This window comes from Equus quagga, chromosome 17, assembly GCF_021613505.1.
Source record: "Equus quagga isolate Etosha38 chromosome 17, UCLA_HA_Equagga_1.0, whole genome shotgun sequence".
NCBI lineage: Eukaryota > Metazoa > Chordata > Mammalia > Perissodactyla > Equidae > Equus > Equus quagga.
In genome coordinates, this window is record NC_060283.1 from 1180058 (window position 1) to 1197199 (window position 17142).

Genomic DNA, 17142 nt, shown 5'->3' on the forward strand with positions numbered 1-17142 from the left:
CCGGTCATGGCTACGCACTGAGAACCCCTCACTTTACAGGCCTGCTGCCCCTGGCCAGTCACGGCTACGCACTGAGAACCCCTCACTTTACAGGGCTGTTGCCCCTGGCCGGTCATGGCTACATACTGAGAACCCCCCCACTTTACAGGCCTGCTGCCCCTGACCAGTCACGGCTACGCACTGAGAACTCCCCATTTTACAGGTAGTCTCAGGGACAAAATTAATTAGGCTGCAATTTACTCAGCCTCAACACGTGCAAGGCCTGTGGGCACGCCCTCTCCAAATGAGCCGCCACCTGCGACCTGCATCTCCTCACCCCCACCTCCACCCTGGGGAACAGAACCTCTGCTCTTCACTTCCTCAGCAACCCCCTCCCCCAGATGACATGCCCGAGCCAAGCTCTCTGCTCTTACTCTAGCACCAGGTGGGGACACAGGGTCCTCCTGCCAACCCCCACTCTGTGCTGGACCTGGAGGCACTCTCTGATCTTTTCCTCCAACTGGACTAGCTCATGCGTCACAGGACTCTCTGCACGCCTAGAGAGGAGCTCAGGATCCACAGACTCAGTGGGCAGACCTTCCAGATGAATGAGGACTGCCTTCGTGGTGACTGCCAACACACCCCGAGGCCTCGGCGCAGGCCTGGGGCTCCAGGGAAGACGAGTGTGAGGAGGAGGCAGGAGGCCTGAGTCAGCACAGCCCAGCACAGCTGGTCTCTGGGAGAAATTTGCATGCAGCGGGCCCAGAGTCCCGGGGCTACGGCTCTGTGTCTAGGTAAATAAAAAGCAGCCCTACAGCTGTAAGAATCTTCAGAAGATCGAAGGCGAAGGCTGTCTCCCTGAGTCTTCTAAGGCTACTCCTCCACCACAGAAGACGTGTGGAGGCCTTTCAAGTCTCTGAACAGCAGATAAGCAAAAGCAATCACTGAAGAGCAGATGAAAACCCTTCCTCTTCTTAGCCCTCATGGCAAATGCTCCTGCCAGGTACTTTAAGAAATCTGGTCCCAAGAGAACTGGCCTCCTCTCCAAGGTCTGGGCTCTACCCAGACCTTCCCTGGGCCCCATGGCTGCTGTGGCTTGAGAAGAGACAGGCTCTGAGATGCAGAAAAGGCGTGTGGAGCGGAGAAAGGAAGCCTGAGAGAGAGCCCACACCAGTGCCACCCCTTGATTCCCCGCCTGCCTACCCACCCAGAACAGGCAGGGCCGGGTGGGCAGGCAGCCCCTCCAGCACTGGGCTCCACGCTCAGGCCTGCAAACGCCATTTTAGCACATTCTAACACACATTTAACCAACACTGACTCGTTTCAGGAAAGTAAACCCACTCCTGAAAGGATGTTTTCCCATGAGACAGGCAACAGTGCAAGGAATGTAGCGGGGGTGTGAGGGGGGTCTCCACACAGCATCCACACTTACCTTCTTCAAAATTTTACCACCAAACTGAGCTCGAATACAAATACATTTAAATATAGTCCGATCAACTGGACAGGAATTGGCATTCTGCAAGAAATAAAGATTGCATCAGAATCTCATAGAATCACTTTCACTATTAACACCATACTCAAAGTAAAGAAGTCAACAATCCCTGACATGAAAATTGAGTATTTACTGAATGCCTGTGTGTCAGGCCCTGTGATCAGCTGCTTGGGACACAGCAGAGAAGAGATGGGACAGGACCCCTGCCTCGTGGATCCTCTCTCCTGGAAAAGGAGGCGAGAGAAGCAGGGCGTGCAGACACGCATGGGGCCTGTCAATGGGGAGTGCTGAGAGAAAGGAAGGCGGGAGACGGCCAGCCGGGTCACTGGCCATGCCAGGCTCCTCCTCTGTGGGCCTCTGTTCACATCCTTTGCCCATTTTCCCATGAGACTGTTTGACATTTCCTAGCAAATTTTGAGGATTTCTCTACATGGTGAGGATACTCATCAGATGGACACAAGTATTTTCTTCGTGCCTTTATCAACAGTGTTTTGACACATGTAAGTTCTTAGTTTTAAACTGCCTTTGTTAGATATACTGTATACAATAAGATGTGCTCGTCCTACCCGTGTGATTCAATGAGTTCTGACAGGCTTATACCCCGTGTAGCGACCACCAAGCCCCCTGGTCCCCTCCCCTTCCCACCAGCCCCTGCTCTGCTGCTCCGGGCTTCTGGGCACCTCGGCCTCAGCCTGGGGCTCTGGCTGAACCCAGTGCTCTTCACCATCAGGCAGGTCCCCAGGGCTATCTGTTCCCGGCTGTTTCCGGTTGGGCTGAAGTGGAGCTGCTGTGCACGTCTGGGACGAGCCTGGGCGGACGGACTTTCGTTCCTTTTGTTGCTCACAGGGTAATGGTGCACTAACTTGTGGTTGGATGTGTTGCTCCCTGTAGTCTGAGAAGGCCGGGGGCTCCCAGCCTCCCCACACACCGTGAGCTCAGCCTTCCCTCTGAGCCTTCTGGCCGCGGTGTCTCCTCCCTGAGGACCCCTGCACTCCCGGCACGTTTGCAGATCTTCTCTCCTTCGTCCATGCGCCTCGTTACGAGTCCTTCCCTGTCCTCCCAGAGCTGCCTGTGTTTTCTTCTGAGGCTCTGCAGTATTGCTCTCCAAGCTCCCATCTTGAATCCATGTGGCACTGTGTGTGCGCGTGGTGTGAGCCAGGCCCGCTTTTTCTCTGCCTCACACACGTTCACAGAAGAGCCCCCTCTCCCAGCATGAGACTGTCTGCCATCCACAGGGTGCGCCCGTCTCTTCAGGCCCTCTGCCACTCTTGGGATTTCTGCCTTTTTCAAAACTAGCTTGGCAATTCTTGGTATCTTCTCTCGCTCCTATATGGATTTCACAATCCAGCGCTCTGGACACTCCACTTAGGGTTTGGTAAGTTTGCATCACCACCGCCACCTCTGGAATGAGATTTCCCTTTCAGGAAGTGGTCTTTCTTCATTTGGCTTCAAATGTTCTAGAAAAGCTCTTTAAATGCCTTACACATGTTTTTATGACTTATTTATAAATACACTATGATTTTTAATCTTTGTTAACCTTGTATCCAGCAATTTTGCTGAACTTAACATTCCAACGGTTCATTTGTAAAACATCTATGTTAATAAACATCACTTGCAAATAATCCCTTTTTCTACCTAATACTTACGCCTTTATTTTCTCCTTCTATTAATCCGATATAACATGGACTAGAAAGGAGAGGGCAAACACCTGTTGCTTTCCTCAGTTTAAACAAAGGTTTCACTTGCCCCCTAAGTCTAAAGCTGAATCTAATCTGGGCTGTAGATCTACCACCAGAGAACAGGAACAGGAAGTCTGAGAGGCAGAGAGACACCTCAAACGACACCACGGCGACCAGCAGCCGGCAGCCACACGGCCCCGAGGACGGCCCGGTTCCAACAAGCTCACCACACAGGATGCTTTTGAGCCACCTGGGAACCCAGAGGCAGGCAGGGCTGGTGTCAGAGGCTGGACTGTTACTATCAATCTCGCTGGGGGAGATGACGGTGTGGGGATCTGTCACTGTCACACAGTCTCCATGTTGGTAAAGTGACAGATGGGGGGAAGGATGAGAGAAAATAAGAAAGGCAAAGTTCATGGTCCTCGAAGATGGTGACGAGCACAGGAGTCTGCATCCCTCCTTCTTGCAATATTCTACTTCTTTGAAATTTTTCACGATAAAGAGTGTAAAAACCTGGACGGTGGGTATTGCTTTGAAAGTTCATGAAATTTATTGCATGTTTCTGGTGAATTCCTTCGTCGGTTTTCAGGGCGGTCCCTTTCTTTGCTGGTTATCATGACTCAGTGCTGAATGACTCACACTCTCCGTGCTCAGATGATCCCGCTGTGCAGGGCCACCGCACGCCGCACCCGGGGTGACTCTGCTGGCTGCACATCACCCCCAGGTCATTCAAGATTTCAGCAGCCAGGTCTCTGGGGAACAGCGGCCCATAAATAACTCCCTTCTCTCTTGCCTCCTCATCCAGTGCTCCAGGAGCACACACCCCACAGGGAGCTCCACCAACAACTCCGAGAGCCAACTGCGTGGAGCGAAGCAAAGACCAAGCTAGAACTCGACCCTGCAGCTCCAACTTCTGCGGCAGAGCAGAGAAGCAGATCCAGCAAGAGGCTGGGCTCAGGCTGGGCACTTACAAACAGAAAGGGGCCATCTTCAAGGGAGGAAGAAGCCTAAACAGAAGCCACCTCACCTTGGACCATTCCATGATACAGTCCAGGCAGAAGTAATGGGCACAGTTCTCTGGTGTCCCCACAGCCTGGTCCCTGAAAGCATTGAGACAAATTGGGCAGCTCTCGGAATCATCATCAGAATTAAATATGTCATCGGCTTCCAGCTCCCCCTGAGTATCCGCTACTGCCACTAATGCTTCCACGTCATCGTCGTCGTCTTCGGAATCTTCGGAACCTTGGGAAAGAGAAACATTGTAACTTCGTGAATGGCAGCACTGGAAACAGAAGGCTGCAGCTGCACTCAAGAAGGCACACTCCCAAATCCCCTCCTCCCACAGCCCCACCAGGTGTGGCTGTCACCGGCACTTCACCTGAAGCTGCTTCCAAGCTAAGGGGACGCAACACTGGCTGAGCAACAACAGGAGGTCCTCAAGCCCCCGCCTTGGAGGTAGGGCAGCCCCCAGGGGCCAGCCTACATCTCAGACGCTTGGGTGAATTGAAGGCCTGCTCAGGACAGCGGCCACCATGGCCCATGCACTCGCAACACCCTTCTCAAGATGTGGTGTCAATGAACCATCTGCCTTCAGAAAGATCTCCCTCGTAGATCTCTTATTTTCCTTTATTTTAGGATGTAGATTCCCAACTAGGCAATTTGGCCCCCACAGTTCTGATCCATTTCTGAGAAGTTTGGAGGCTGGAGCCTGACCAGCAGAAAAGTCGGGAGATGTTTGCAGACCAACATGGTGGAGTCAACACGTGTGCACTGAGTTTCTCTCTGGCCCAAACTCCACTGCAACAAAAATACAAGTTCATATGGATGGTAGAGGCAGACTAGAGGTGTGGCAGGATCAGTCTCGATAATGGGCTAGCGTCCATGACCCTGCTGCTACATTGCAGACGGAGATCATCCACGCCGGCTCCGCCTAGCCAGGCGAGCTCCTCAGAAGCACAGCTGTCTCCAGCTGGCTACAGAGAGGGAGTCAGAGGGATGCGCTCCTGCTAGGGCAGGAGAGAGCAAACAGCTGGTATGAACTGCTGACTGAGGGGAACCTCTAGGAGCGGAGGATGGTCCCCACTCGACAGCCACCCAGAAAACAGGACTTCAACCCTACACCCGCAACGATTCGAATTCTGCCAATAAGTAGGACCGTGGAGGAGCAGCCAGCTGAGACCAGGGCAGAGGACCAGCAGCCTGTACCTGGACTGCTGACCATGGAAACACTGACATAATGAGCGTGCTGTTCTAAGCTGCCATATTTGTGGCAATTTGTCACACAGCAAGAGAAAACCAATAAAACTGGTGTCCACAGAATCCTGAAGACAGCAAGCGGAAAGCAGAATGACAACTGACTTTGTTCAGCTTCCCTGCTTTGCTAAGGGCCATGGAGGCAGAAGAAGGTAGAGGCCAGATGATCTGATTCTTCCTATGGAAGGCTCAAGAACAGAAGGAAAGGCAGACAACTGGCCATCTGAGGGCCACCTGACTCCTCTGCAGGGCCTCTGCCCACAAAGCAATGCCTTTGAAGTCTCTGAGGAACACTGAGCACCAATGGCACGGGTGGGTGGATAAAGACGAAGGCCCTGAGCCACCTACGTTCCCTACCCTCTCAGTGGCTGCTGAAGTCAGCCCAGACTAGACAAGGGACCAAGCCAAGGAAGGTGCAGATGAGGGCACCAGCCTGGCGTGGCAGCTGGCGGCGGACCTCGAAACCCCAGTGCAGATGAGGGCAGGGTCTCCAAGAAGGGAACAGCTCCCACGATGACCACACTGGAAGGAGATGGAGGTGAACGAAGGCCTGCCATCAAGACAAGGCTGAGCAGGGAAGGGCTGCTGGTGAGCAGACCAGCCATGAGTGAGTTCCCTGCGGAATGTGCGCGCACCCAGGTGGTATCTAAAGTCCGAGACTCAGCGAAGAGCAATACAAGCGAGTGATTTTCAGGAATAAATACTAGGGCAGAAAAACAGCAGGATGAGTTGAGAGGGCTGCTGAAAGAAGGGGGACCTGGAGGTACCAGGCCTGTGGGGATGCAGCAATGCCCTAGAGACACTCACTCCGCATCTAACTCACCGCCCACCAGCCAGAGACAGGCCAGCGCCAGGGACGAGTGGTTAAGATTTGGTGCTCACATCGCTGCAGTCCAGGTTTGTTTCCCGGTCAGTGAATCACACCACTGGTCTGTCGTTGTCATACTGTGATGGCTGCGTGTTGCTGTGATGCTAAAAGCTAAACCACTGGTATGTCAACTACCACCAGTGTCAGCCACGGTGAGCAGGTTTTCAGAGGAGCTTCCAGACTACACAGACTTGGAAGAAGGATTTGGCCACCCGGTTCTGAAAAAATTGGCCACGAAAACCCTGTGCATAGCAGTGCAGCCTTGTCTGATAGAGCGCCGGAAGGTGAGAGGACAGGCCAGAACACTGGGCAGGTTCCACTCTGCTGTCCACAGGGGCGCCAGGCGTCAGAATCAATTTGCCGGCACTTACAACAAAAGAGACATAGCTACTTTGTCACCTGTCTCAAAGACTGGTGCTGGGAGCGTGCTAGAAAGGTTACATACCCGACGCCATGAGCAGCGCCCCTGCAGTGCCTTCCTTCATGAGGTGCCTCCTCATATCCGCAGGCCATGTGCCCATGTCTCCTTCCCCCCTGGGCACTCGGCTGTGTGCCAACTGTCCCTTCACAGCACTCTAACCCTGAACCATGTCCACCACTGCCTGGCTAACTCCTGCTGTCCTTCAGATCGCAGCTTAGATGTGCCTTTCTCTGGAAGCTTCTCCTTACCACCTCAGGTCCACAGAGCCCTTCCCCTTCCTGCGACGCCCCTGTGCAACCACTCTTGGCATCCATTACCCTGAACCATAACTGCTTCCTTATGCCACTATCTTTGCTGCTGGATGGTGAGCTCAGGGGCAGCAAGGACCTGGCTGAGCCAGCTCCCGCCCTCCCTCCAGCCTGCCCTGACTCTCTGGCATCCAACAGGCCTCCAACCTCTGCTTAAGGGATGAATTGACAGGACCCAAGGTCCTCTGCTTTCAGCCCTGTCAACGCCAAGTGCAGGTTAGCCTACCGCCCAGCTCCATCCTGGGAAACAGCAGAAGAGCCATATTTGTGACCTGCAAACTCAAGACAGAATCTCATGCCCCTGTTCAGCATTCAAAATCTAACTCTGGAAGAATATGTCGCCAACACACACAAAGCTGCAAACTCACACTACTCATGTTGTATCAATCTTGTTCCTTCATGAGCAGTGTCCCAAATATGAGGGGTTACCTTTCTGGAACATTCTAATGTTGGTAACCAGAGAGCTTGAAAGACCAACAAATAGACCACGGCAGATGCTTCAGGACCACGCATCTGCTGGCCTGACAACTATATCAGAAAGAAAGCAGTGATGAGCCAAACTTCCAAAGTCTGCACCCTATCGGTAGAGGGCCTCTGAGGAAGCTGACCAGAGCTGGGCTGGGACAGGGCAGTCCAGCCTGGGGACCCTGCAGGCCTCACACCAGCCAGGGTGGCCAGAAGGGACAGGGAAGGAGGCAGTGCGAGTGCACCCGGAGCGGAACAGCAAGGCCCTCGGGCGGCGCCGCCTGCCCTTTGAAGCACTGTTCCCTGCATAGAAGTTCAATGGCACCAGCGAGGACCAGAAACGTGCTGGGATTTCTCAATGAAGTCATTTCATGCATCTGCCAATTCTCTCAAGGCTTTCAGTCAGAGGAGCGAGAACGAGCCACAGGATGGAGCTGCCTGCCTGCCCAGAGTTCTGGCCAGGTGGTTCTGGCCATGGCAGACCCTGCATCATGCTAAGCCTGTCCTGGACCTGGGGGGCATTGGGGCAGGGGCTCACCAAGACCCTCTGCTCATTCTGCCAGGAAGTCCAGTCTGGAAACACCTCAGCCCGTGCTGCTCCATGCTCTAAGACATTTTAATCTCCTGTGTCACCAGAGAAGAGACTATCGAGTCGTGCTGTCAAACTGAACTCGGAAAGGAAGAGTTACAACAAAAGTGAGCCATCGTGCCGGCTAGAGATGAGGACTTGCTGCAGGGGACTGCTGGACGAGGCCCACTGTGCAAAGGTTTTCTCCCCAACTTTTCCCACCCCTCGGCAGGCCACAATTTCACCAAGGACGTTTTATAAACAGCTGTCACTGTCACAGCGAGAGGAGACGCAAAGAAGCCGCTCAAATGCACATGTTCTCACCAGATCCGTCTTCCAGGTCCCCCTCCTCATCTTCTCCATCGGTGCCATCGCTGTGCTCAGTGCCCGTGTCATCCTCGAAGCCCTCACTGTTACCGTCACTGCTGTCTGCTAGACCAACAGGGTGAAAACACAGGCCCAGGGTAGCGTCAGAGCCGTGGCAGCAGAGTGAGGGTTGGTCTGCGGACGCACAGAGGTGTTCAGAAGGCACCTGCCAAAGGGGCTCCTAGCGGCGGTGGGGTTGGATGGGCTGGGGAAATGCAGCATCCTTTTGCTCTACTTACATTTGGTATCGCTCGTCTTAAACATCAGACAAAAGAACGAACTACTTTTGCAATTTAAAAGCAAAGAATAATTCTTTTAAAAAGATGGAAAGTTGAAAAGCAACACATGGAGAGAAGCCCCAAAAGAGAACTCAGCTTCCAAGAGCCAACAACCCAGACAACAGGCGGCCCCCGCTGCTCCTGAGAGGCGTAAGCAAGGAACACTTGCCCCCTAGCTCGGGGTGGAAGGGGCAGGAGGTCGGCTCACCAGTATCACCGGCCAGGGCAGCAGAGCTGAGTCCTGGGTGTCCACCTGGCCCTGGGCTGCGGTCCACAAGCTCGTCCAGGCTGTCGTCATCCATTGCTGGACATTGGAGTTCAGCTCTGAAAGAAACCAGTCAAGTAACTCCCAACTGTGCCAGGCTGCAAAGCTCCCGTCTGAAAGAGTGACAGTCAGTCCCTACACATCATATCCCTGGTGCTAAGTGTCCATCTGTAGGACAAGGAGGCCAAGCCGTGAGATATAACACACACGAAGCAACCTCAGTCACAAAGCTGTGCATACACACAAGAAAACACACCGATTCCCACCTATAGAACTACATTCAAAGTGAGATCTCAACTTACAATGAACCTAAGTCTCAGACCAGTGACATTTTTGCTCATTAGGCACCTGCGACACCTCAACACTCCCAAGGAATCCCAATGCCCCCATGAATGAAACTGGCTTATCATGCACTCGGGGAAAGCTGGGCTTTCAATGGGGTAGTTGCCAGAAGGGCCTAAGTGACAAGCAGGGCCCTCTCCCTACACTCCACCGACACGTCACTCTCAGCCAAGCCTGGCCAGCCTGGCCTCTGCTCACCTGACCCTCACTGGGAGGCCGTGAGCACTAGCTGAGCCCTGAGCCTCTCTGACCTCACCCTGGAAGTGTCCACGGGGCGTGGCTGAGTTGCTCTGACTGCCCAGGAGCAGCACGGGGCTGCGAGGAGCAGAGGTGGGGTTCTGCCTTTCAGCTGCCATGTCCACCCACTCTTGGGCTCCTTATCTCCAGGTGAAGACACCTGTCCTGCCTACTCTGCAAGGACAAGGCAGATCTACACAAACGACCTCAGGAATGTAGGGAGACACAGTCCCCCTCCACCAGGGCCTCCCACTTGGGTCCCCAGAGAGGGGTTCCTTTCTCAGCACTGCTACTCCTCTCCCTTCCCAGGTGACCCCTAGAGGAAACACCTCTCACAGGGAGTCAGTCCCTGAGTAGCTCAGAGGCACAGCATGCTTGTGACCAAGTCCAGTCTCCATGGTCGGAGGGAAGAGGTCAACGGGAGACCAGAAGGCAGAGAGGCGAAGCAGAACTGGGGAAGGCGGGTCAGGCCGCCAGCGGCATGCCCAGGAGCCAGGCGAGGCTCTCAGTTCTGGATTGCACCCGCAGGCTCCTCTCCCACAGGCTGTGTGCCTCGCACTGCGAGCTTCACACACATCACGCCAGCCGCAGGAGGGGCTGTCACCAAGGCCGTGGTACAGATGCTCTCAGAGCCAATCCCCTGAATGGGCTAGGGGAGGATTCAGGGCCCAGAGTGCCTTGCTTCCCACACAAAACCCCAGATTCCAGGATGATGTTTTCTAAAATGGCAAGGGCACGTTAATTTGACGAAATTGTCAACTGCCGTAAGCTGCTTCTTCCTGGACATAGTAAACGGAGAGGTGCCTCTGCAGAATCATTAACCCCTTAAGGCTACTGCCTTTCTTCCACCTAGTGCCCCAAGGTTAAGAAAATCAGCCACAGTCTCACTCAACTCAGAGTCTGCACCCCCATTGCTTGGTGACTCAGCAATGGAGCAGGGACCCTGCCTGTCCTGCACCCAAGTCCCGGCCTTGACTCCTGAAGACACACAGACCGACGGAGGTGACAGTGCCACAGCTGTCCAGGAGGATGACGCCTCTCCCGTGGCTGCAGCACTCAGGTAAGAGGACCTCTGACGGTCCCCTGGACTCCACAGGTGATCCTGGGACGCCTGCTCCAACACCTCCCCTGCCCCTACTGGATGCAGCACAGTTCCTGTCCCGGGGAAACACGGCCCATCACGGCAGCAAATACACATGTGAACCTGCCAGGGAACACTGCAGACACCAGAAGATGTAAACCTCCAAGGCCGCCTAGGAGCTAAGAGAGCACAGCTGGGGCAGTTCTCGGGCACACATCCTCACCCTGAGGACAAGTGTCACATGTGCACGGTCAAAAGCATGAACAAAGAGCTCCTGGTTTCTCCCTTGGTCCGCACGCAAGGGGCAGTGGCAGGGCCTGCCTCACAGTTGCCCAAAGAGGTCAGTGAGGCCATGATGGGGTACGGCACCTGGGGGCTTGCCAGAAATACCAGCTCAGGAATGAAGCTGAAATCCATGAGTGCCTAGACCTGTGGGGTTAGGTCCCGAGGGCCTGGTCCTTGCTGGGGAGTACCAAAGCCTCCTTACACCCCTCCACCAGGGTGGCGGGAGAGTCCCAATTATGTGAGGCTGAGCCACATCCCTCCCTGCCTCATCCCTCAACAGTCACTGCTGGCAGCACCCGAGGAAAAGAACCCTACCAAAGGTGTCTTCCAGAGCAGGCAGCTATGCAAACACCAAGACCACACTAGGGACCCCCAGCACTACCGTTCCCTTTCATGAACAAGGTGGTCAGAACACGGTGTTAATGGGGACTCTAGTTTGGGACCTCCTGGCCCCACCTGCAGCCCCAGCTCAGACATGCCTGCCCGGATTCACTATCCCCCTCTCCACCCAAATGTTCCAGATCACAGGCCAGGAAGCCATTTCTGCAGGAAAGCCCACACGTGTGTCCCCACCCCAGGCTGCCGGCTGCCTTTGGCAGTGCTGACGGTGGTCTGTGGCTCTCCTGCTCAGCCCCAGATTTGGAGGGATTAGGGGGGAACTTAAACCAAAAGAGTCTTTTGTGTGGTAACTGGCCACTGTGCCAGGACCAGAACCTGCGCGCTCATCGCCAGGCCCTGGGCAAGGTGCCGGGTCCACCGTCTCACACCGGGCCAGTGCTGTCACTCTTTATTCATCATCTGCCGCAGAGGTGACGAGACCTTGAAACTGTAAACTGCAAGGGAAGCCAAAAAGCTAGAGCTGATAAAGGTCTTTGTAAAGTGGCCTTTGAGAGGCCACCAAGAGTCCATGCCGGGGGGCTGCTGAGAGGACGAAAGCCAGGCTCGCCCTGCCAGGACCTTGCCACGGGTCTGGTGCAAAGATCGCACTGGAAGGCGCAGCTACTGTTATTCTGACTCAACGTTCTTTCCATAAGAAAAAAACCCAAGTGGTCCAGAGAGAGGGAAGGTGTGCCAGGTCCCAAGTCTAACCTCACCTCAGCCTCAGGTTCTCTCCAGAATTTGGCTCACCAGGCAGATTACCGCTGTAATGTTGTAGAGACAAGAAGGGTAGATAAACTCCAAAGCTCACAATGCTGTGACACGAGCCTTGTCAAAAAAGAGTGTAGACCAGGAATCAGGGCCTGGTTAACACAGTGCCCTGGCTCTACACTCAGCTGCTGTGTGACATTGGCAAGCTACTTAAGCTCTCTGGGCTCCAAGCGGTTCATCTGTAAAACAGGAAGGACGGTACCTCCTCCCCAGAGCTCGCTGCGAAGACTACATGAGTTAAGGAAGAGGATACCAGCCGGTCAACCTCACGGGGCTGCCAAGACACAGGCAAACAGATGAAAGCGACGACGGCCAGGAACTGGACAGTTAGCAAAAGGTCCCACCTCGCTCGCAGAGAGGGGACGGGGACAGCACAGGGGGCGCGGTGTCACGGGACGAGGCGCCGGAGACAGGAAGGCGGCCACCCCGGAAACCTGCCTGCAGGCCTCCCAGCCTCGTGCGAGGCCTCCCCGCGCCGGCCCCGGGTCGCCGCCGCTCCCCGCCCGCCGCCTGGGCCGCTCTCCGCGCCCGCCCGCCGCCCGGCGTCCCCGCCGCTCCTGCCCGGGGCGGGTGCGGGCAGGCCTCGCACCGCGGGGCAGGCCGCAGACAAAGCGCGCGGCGCCCGGGGCGGCCCCAGGCCGGAGTGCGGCGGGCACCACGGGGCGGGCGCGGCCCCAGCACGTACCCGGGAACTTGGCGCCCAGCCGGCCGCTCCCGGGCGCTGGCCACCGCCGCCGCACGAACGACAGCCACAACTAGGCCCAGCCGTCGCTGCCGCCGCCGCCGCCGCGCGCTCGTCGACCCGGAAGTGCACGAGCCGGTTTCCGGGGCCCTCCCGCCCCGCCCATTGGCGAGAACCACTGGGACCAGGACGGGGAAGAAAGGCCTGAAGTGGAGGACGGCGCCGCTCTCCGCGTCGGGGGCCTCGAGGCGTTGGGAACACTGTTTAATGCTGGACCGCCGCCCAGGAAGACCACTTCCCTGGACGCACCTGTAGTACCTAAGCCCCCGCCAGTAGGCTGCTCCGGCCGTCCTCCCCCGCCGGGGAGCTGGTACAGTCCACCCTCGGTCCGGGGCCTCCCGGCTCACCTGGGCCCCGCCCACAGCCCTGGCCCCGCCCCCACGCTTGTGGTCACACCCACGGCCACGCCCCACGCTGTGGCCACGCCCCGCCCCTCCAGCCCCCATCTCGCGAGCTGCTCGGAGCCCACCGGCGGCCGCGGAGGACTGCGGAGGGCGGCCGCGTGGGCTTCTGGGACGAGCAGCTCTGCGCCGTCCGTCTCCCCTCACCTATGTGCGGTCTCCTCCGGGTGCTGGGAGCAGCGAGGACGAGACCCCAGCCCCGTGTCGCGTCGGTGCAGACACACAGTACACAGAGGACACTGAATCCCTACACCGCGTGGTGTGCGAGAAGCTGATTCTGCTATGATGGGAGGATAGAGAGGGGTAGGAGCCTGGGAGGACTGGTCAGCGTTGATTAGGATGGACCCGGGAAAGACGAGAGCGCAGAGAAGCAGCCTGGACCACAGAAAGGAGGCCCGTGGCTTGGCCCAGGGCGGGGAGTGGCCAGAAGCCACCGGCCAGGCAGGGCCAGAGACTCTGGGGGCACCCGCGGGTGTTGAGCAGGATGACATGCGCTGGCTTACGGGATCCCGGGGGCAGCTGGGTAGGAACAGCCTAGAGCAGCCAGGGCGGACTTGGGGGGCCAGTCAGGAGGCCCCTTTAGTGACCCCTGCTCAGGACCTGCTCAGGGACCGCTGGGGCCCACGCTCGGGTTGAGGGGCAGGCCAGGTGTGGGAGGGATCGGCTCCCGGTAGACTTTAAGGACAGAACTGAGGGGATTTGCTGAGGGATTGGATGTGAGGTGCAAGGTAAAAAGGAGGGGAAACCAGGAGAGGGGCTTCAGGAAGCCAGGAGAAGGCGCATCAAGGAGGGGACCTGGGTGGAGCGAGGTGGGGGTCACTGGTGACCCTGAGGCCAGTGGCATTGGGGGCTGGGGGAGTTGAAGGAGAGTGTGATAAGAGTAATCAGACAGCAGCACCGACGACTCTTTCCAGTGGTTCTGCTGCAGAGGGAGGAAGAGAAGTAGCCAGCCAAGAGAGGTTGTTTTTGTTTTGTTCTATTGAGGATGACGATAATAGCATGCTTACAGGCTCTGGAAAGAACTTTGCCAAAAGGAAGAATGGATGGTGCTAGAGAGATGGGAGACTCTGGAGCAATTTCTTTTCTTGGGCCAGAGGGGTGGGATCTGGAGGGAGGTGCCTCTTGGGTGTCACCCAGCGAGGTACCTGAACCCAGGCACTTGGGCTCCCAGCATATCAATTGAGTGACCTTGGGAGAGTTTCTTGACCTCCCTGTGCCTTAGCGTCCTTGGCCATAATATAGGAATGTTGAGAGCTGGATGGGTGAGTACAGGGTCAGTGCTTGGGGCCGGGTCCAGTGTGGTAAATACCCTGCACCAGGCACCTCCCCCTCCCTCCTGGCATGGAGCTAGCTTGTGCTGGCCCTTCTACGCACACATGCCTCCCTGGCAAAGACCACTAGCCTACCGAGGGTCCCAAATGGGGGCGTGGGGGCACCTCACTGAAGCTCCTGGGAAGGAGTTGGACAACAGCTTATGGCCAACTTGGAGCCCCCCTGGAGAGGGGCCAGCCCCTCCCACCTTTATCTACAGCTGCTCCTGGGGGCTGCTGGAAGATTGTCACAGTAAACACCCGCACCCACGATGAGATGTGAAGAACACTCCCTCAGCAGGTAGCCTTGGGCAGTGCCCAACTACCCAGCCCTGCTCACCTATGCTCAGATGTGAGATGTGTCCCCAGGGTACTGTCCAGAGCCACTGGTCTGCGCCCACACTGAGCATAGGTGGTAACTCTTGAGAGCATAGGCACATGTCTGTATCTCCCACCCACTGATGTCCCCCCCACAAGCTGACACAAAAAACTTACCCTCCCACACACATGTGGACACCTTCCATATATACCCCCCATCACTACTGTTACCTCTGGTGCACACCGGCCAGACACCTACCTGCCACCTCTCACAAGCTAGTGCCAAGCAAGGACATACATGTGCGCCCACATGCCCCTCACAGACCTGCACTCTGAAGCCCTTGCTGGGTGCCTGGTGTGGGCTGGCACACCCTGCTCCTGCCCCTGGCAGGCACAGGCAGGCACAGGCATGGCGTGCACGCTCCTCTCCTCGTGTGTACAGGAGGGTGGAGCTGGGCTGGAGCTCTCTTCAGTTCCATCGAGCCCCTTCCCCTGCCATGAGGCCTGGAGGCACACACAGAACCAGAGGCAGGAGTGGAGACAGGCAGGACAGTGGTCCCTGATTTAGGAAGGCGGGTGTATCAGTGTCCTGGGGCAGCCATAACAAATGACGCCAGACACGTGGCTTAAAACAACAGACATGTATTCTTTCATAGTCCTGGAGGCCACAAATCCAAAATCCAGGTTGGCAGCCGTGCTCCTTCTGAGATCTGCGGGAGAGTCCTTTCCCGCCCCTTCCCGTTTTCAGTGCTCCAGGCTTCCTTGGCTTGTGGCAGCATTGCCCCAATCTCTGTCTCTGTCCTCGCCTGGCCTTCCTCCCTGTATGTCTGTATCTCCCCCCATCTCTTATAAGTATACTTGTCATTGGCTTTAGGGCCCACCCAGGTAATCCAGGATGATCTCATCTCAAGATCCTTAATTATAGCTGCAAAGACCCTTTTTCCAAATAAGGTAACATTCACAGGGTCTAGGCATTAGGATAGGGGCATACAGCTTTGAGGAGCCACCATTCAACCCACTACAGAGGTGATAAGGGATGTATTTGGGACTAGTAGGACCGGGGGGCACAGCTGAGGGTCATACCAGCAGGGCAAGACAGGAGCTCGGAGTCACCCTCCCTTCTGGCTTCTCCCTGTTCCCAATCTCAGACTTCTCCCCTGCAAACCTCTGCCCTGTCTGCCCACCCCCAGTCATGCCCTGTCCTGAAGGTGTGGGCTGCCTGAGGGATCTCACAGGTTCCTTCCATACCCACACCATCCAGGCCTCGCTGACCCCTAAGAGAACTGAGCTGGCTCCTTGCCCCCCTGTGCCCCTTCTCCACCCACAGGTGGACACATGCCACAACACCGTGCACTTGAATCGCTGTCCCCAGGCTTCCGGTTCCTGGGGTCCTAGGCAGGATCAGATGCCCCCTGGAGCCCCAGGACTTAGTCACCCAGGGGGTGGCTTTGAAGGAAGAAATGGAGTGGCCATGACGGTGGGAAGGGTGCAGGAGGGGCTGCGCTGGGTTTGTGGCAGCTGGGGGGCTCCAGCCCAGGCTCAGGTGGGATGTGGGGAATTCATCCGGGTCAGGGAGGACGAGGAGCCGGGTGGTGAGTCCCAGCGTAGGAGGGCTGCAGGAGAGCAGCCAGGGGGCCAGGGTGGCTGAGGGGGCACGGCCCCTGGGCCAAGGACCAGGGTGGCAGCGTGGGGGAGGAGGGGGCAGAGGGGCCCTTTGGAGCTGCCTGGAGCCAGGGGAGTGGGGTCCTCTAGGGAGGGCCAGGCTCGGAGGCAGGTGCCAGAGGGAGGTGGGGGACGAGGGGCGTTCTTGCTTACCTTAGAGGGGGCACAAAAGGCTATGAGGACCCCTGTGTCAGGAGCGAAAGGGGAGCAGGCACCTCTCTGCCCGACCAGGGGTCCCCATCACCCCTGATTCTGCCTCAGGGATGCCCTCGGCGGGGAGGCAGGGAGGGGAGTGTGAAGAGGAGGGGCCGGAGCCCAAGCTCCCTTCTTGGGGCTGGCCCCCAGGGGTCGATAACTCCGCTCTGACACGGCCCCTTCCCGGGACTTCCACCCTTTCAGGGCGCTGCGCCCTGTGCCCGGGCTGACTTGGACTCCGAGCTTCCAGGGCGACACGTCCCTCAGGAGGGACCAGGTCCCCAGGGCCGGCCCGCTGGGGGCGGAGGCCGGGGCGCGGGGCAAACCAGGCCGGCAGCCCGGGGAGGGCGCGGGCGGTACGTGCGTCCCGAGGGCGCGCCCGGGCGACGTGCGCCGGAGCCTGCGGGATCCCGGGCGGGGCCGTACCACCCGCGGCGGCCAGCGGGGGAGCGCCTCGGGCCGTACCACCGCCTGGCCG

At 57.2% G+C, this 17142-nt stretch overlaps 1 protein-coding gene across 3 annotated transcripts in view; it reads right to left on the reverse strand.

Annotated features, from left to right (window-relative positions):
- Positions 1-12842, reverse strand: part of PHRF1 (PHD and ring finger domains 1) — a 31716-nt gene extending 18874 nt beyond the window's left edge. Inside the window, exons 1-5 of one of the 3 annotated variants that reach the window (XM_046643665.1) lie at positions 12722-12842; positions 8886-9001; positions 8358-8462; positions 4178-4392; positions 1412-1495 (exon numbers count right to left, since the gene is read on the reverse strand). In XM_046643665.1, the coding sequence (XP_046499621.1) occupies positions 1412-1495; positions 4178-4392; positions 8358-8462; positions 8886-8979 (498 nt within the window). In that variant the 5' untranslated portion in view covers positions 8980-9001; positions 12722-12842. Of the gene's footprint in view, positions 1-1411; positions 1496-4177; positions 4393-8357; positions 8466-8885; positions 9002-12721 lie in introns of all 3 variants that reach the window. The other 2 variants (XM_046643664.1, XM_046643666.1) reach the window with 2 other exon arrangements.
- Positions 12843-17142: the final 4300 nt, after the last annotated feature.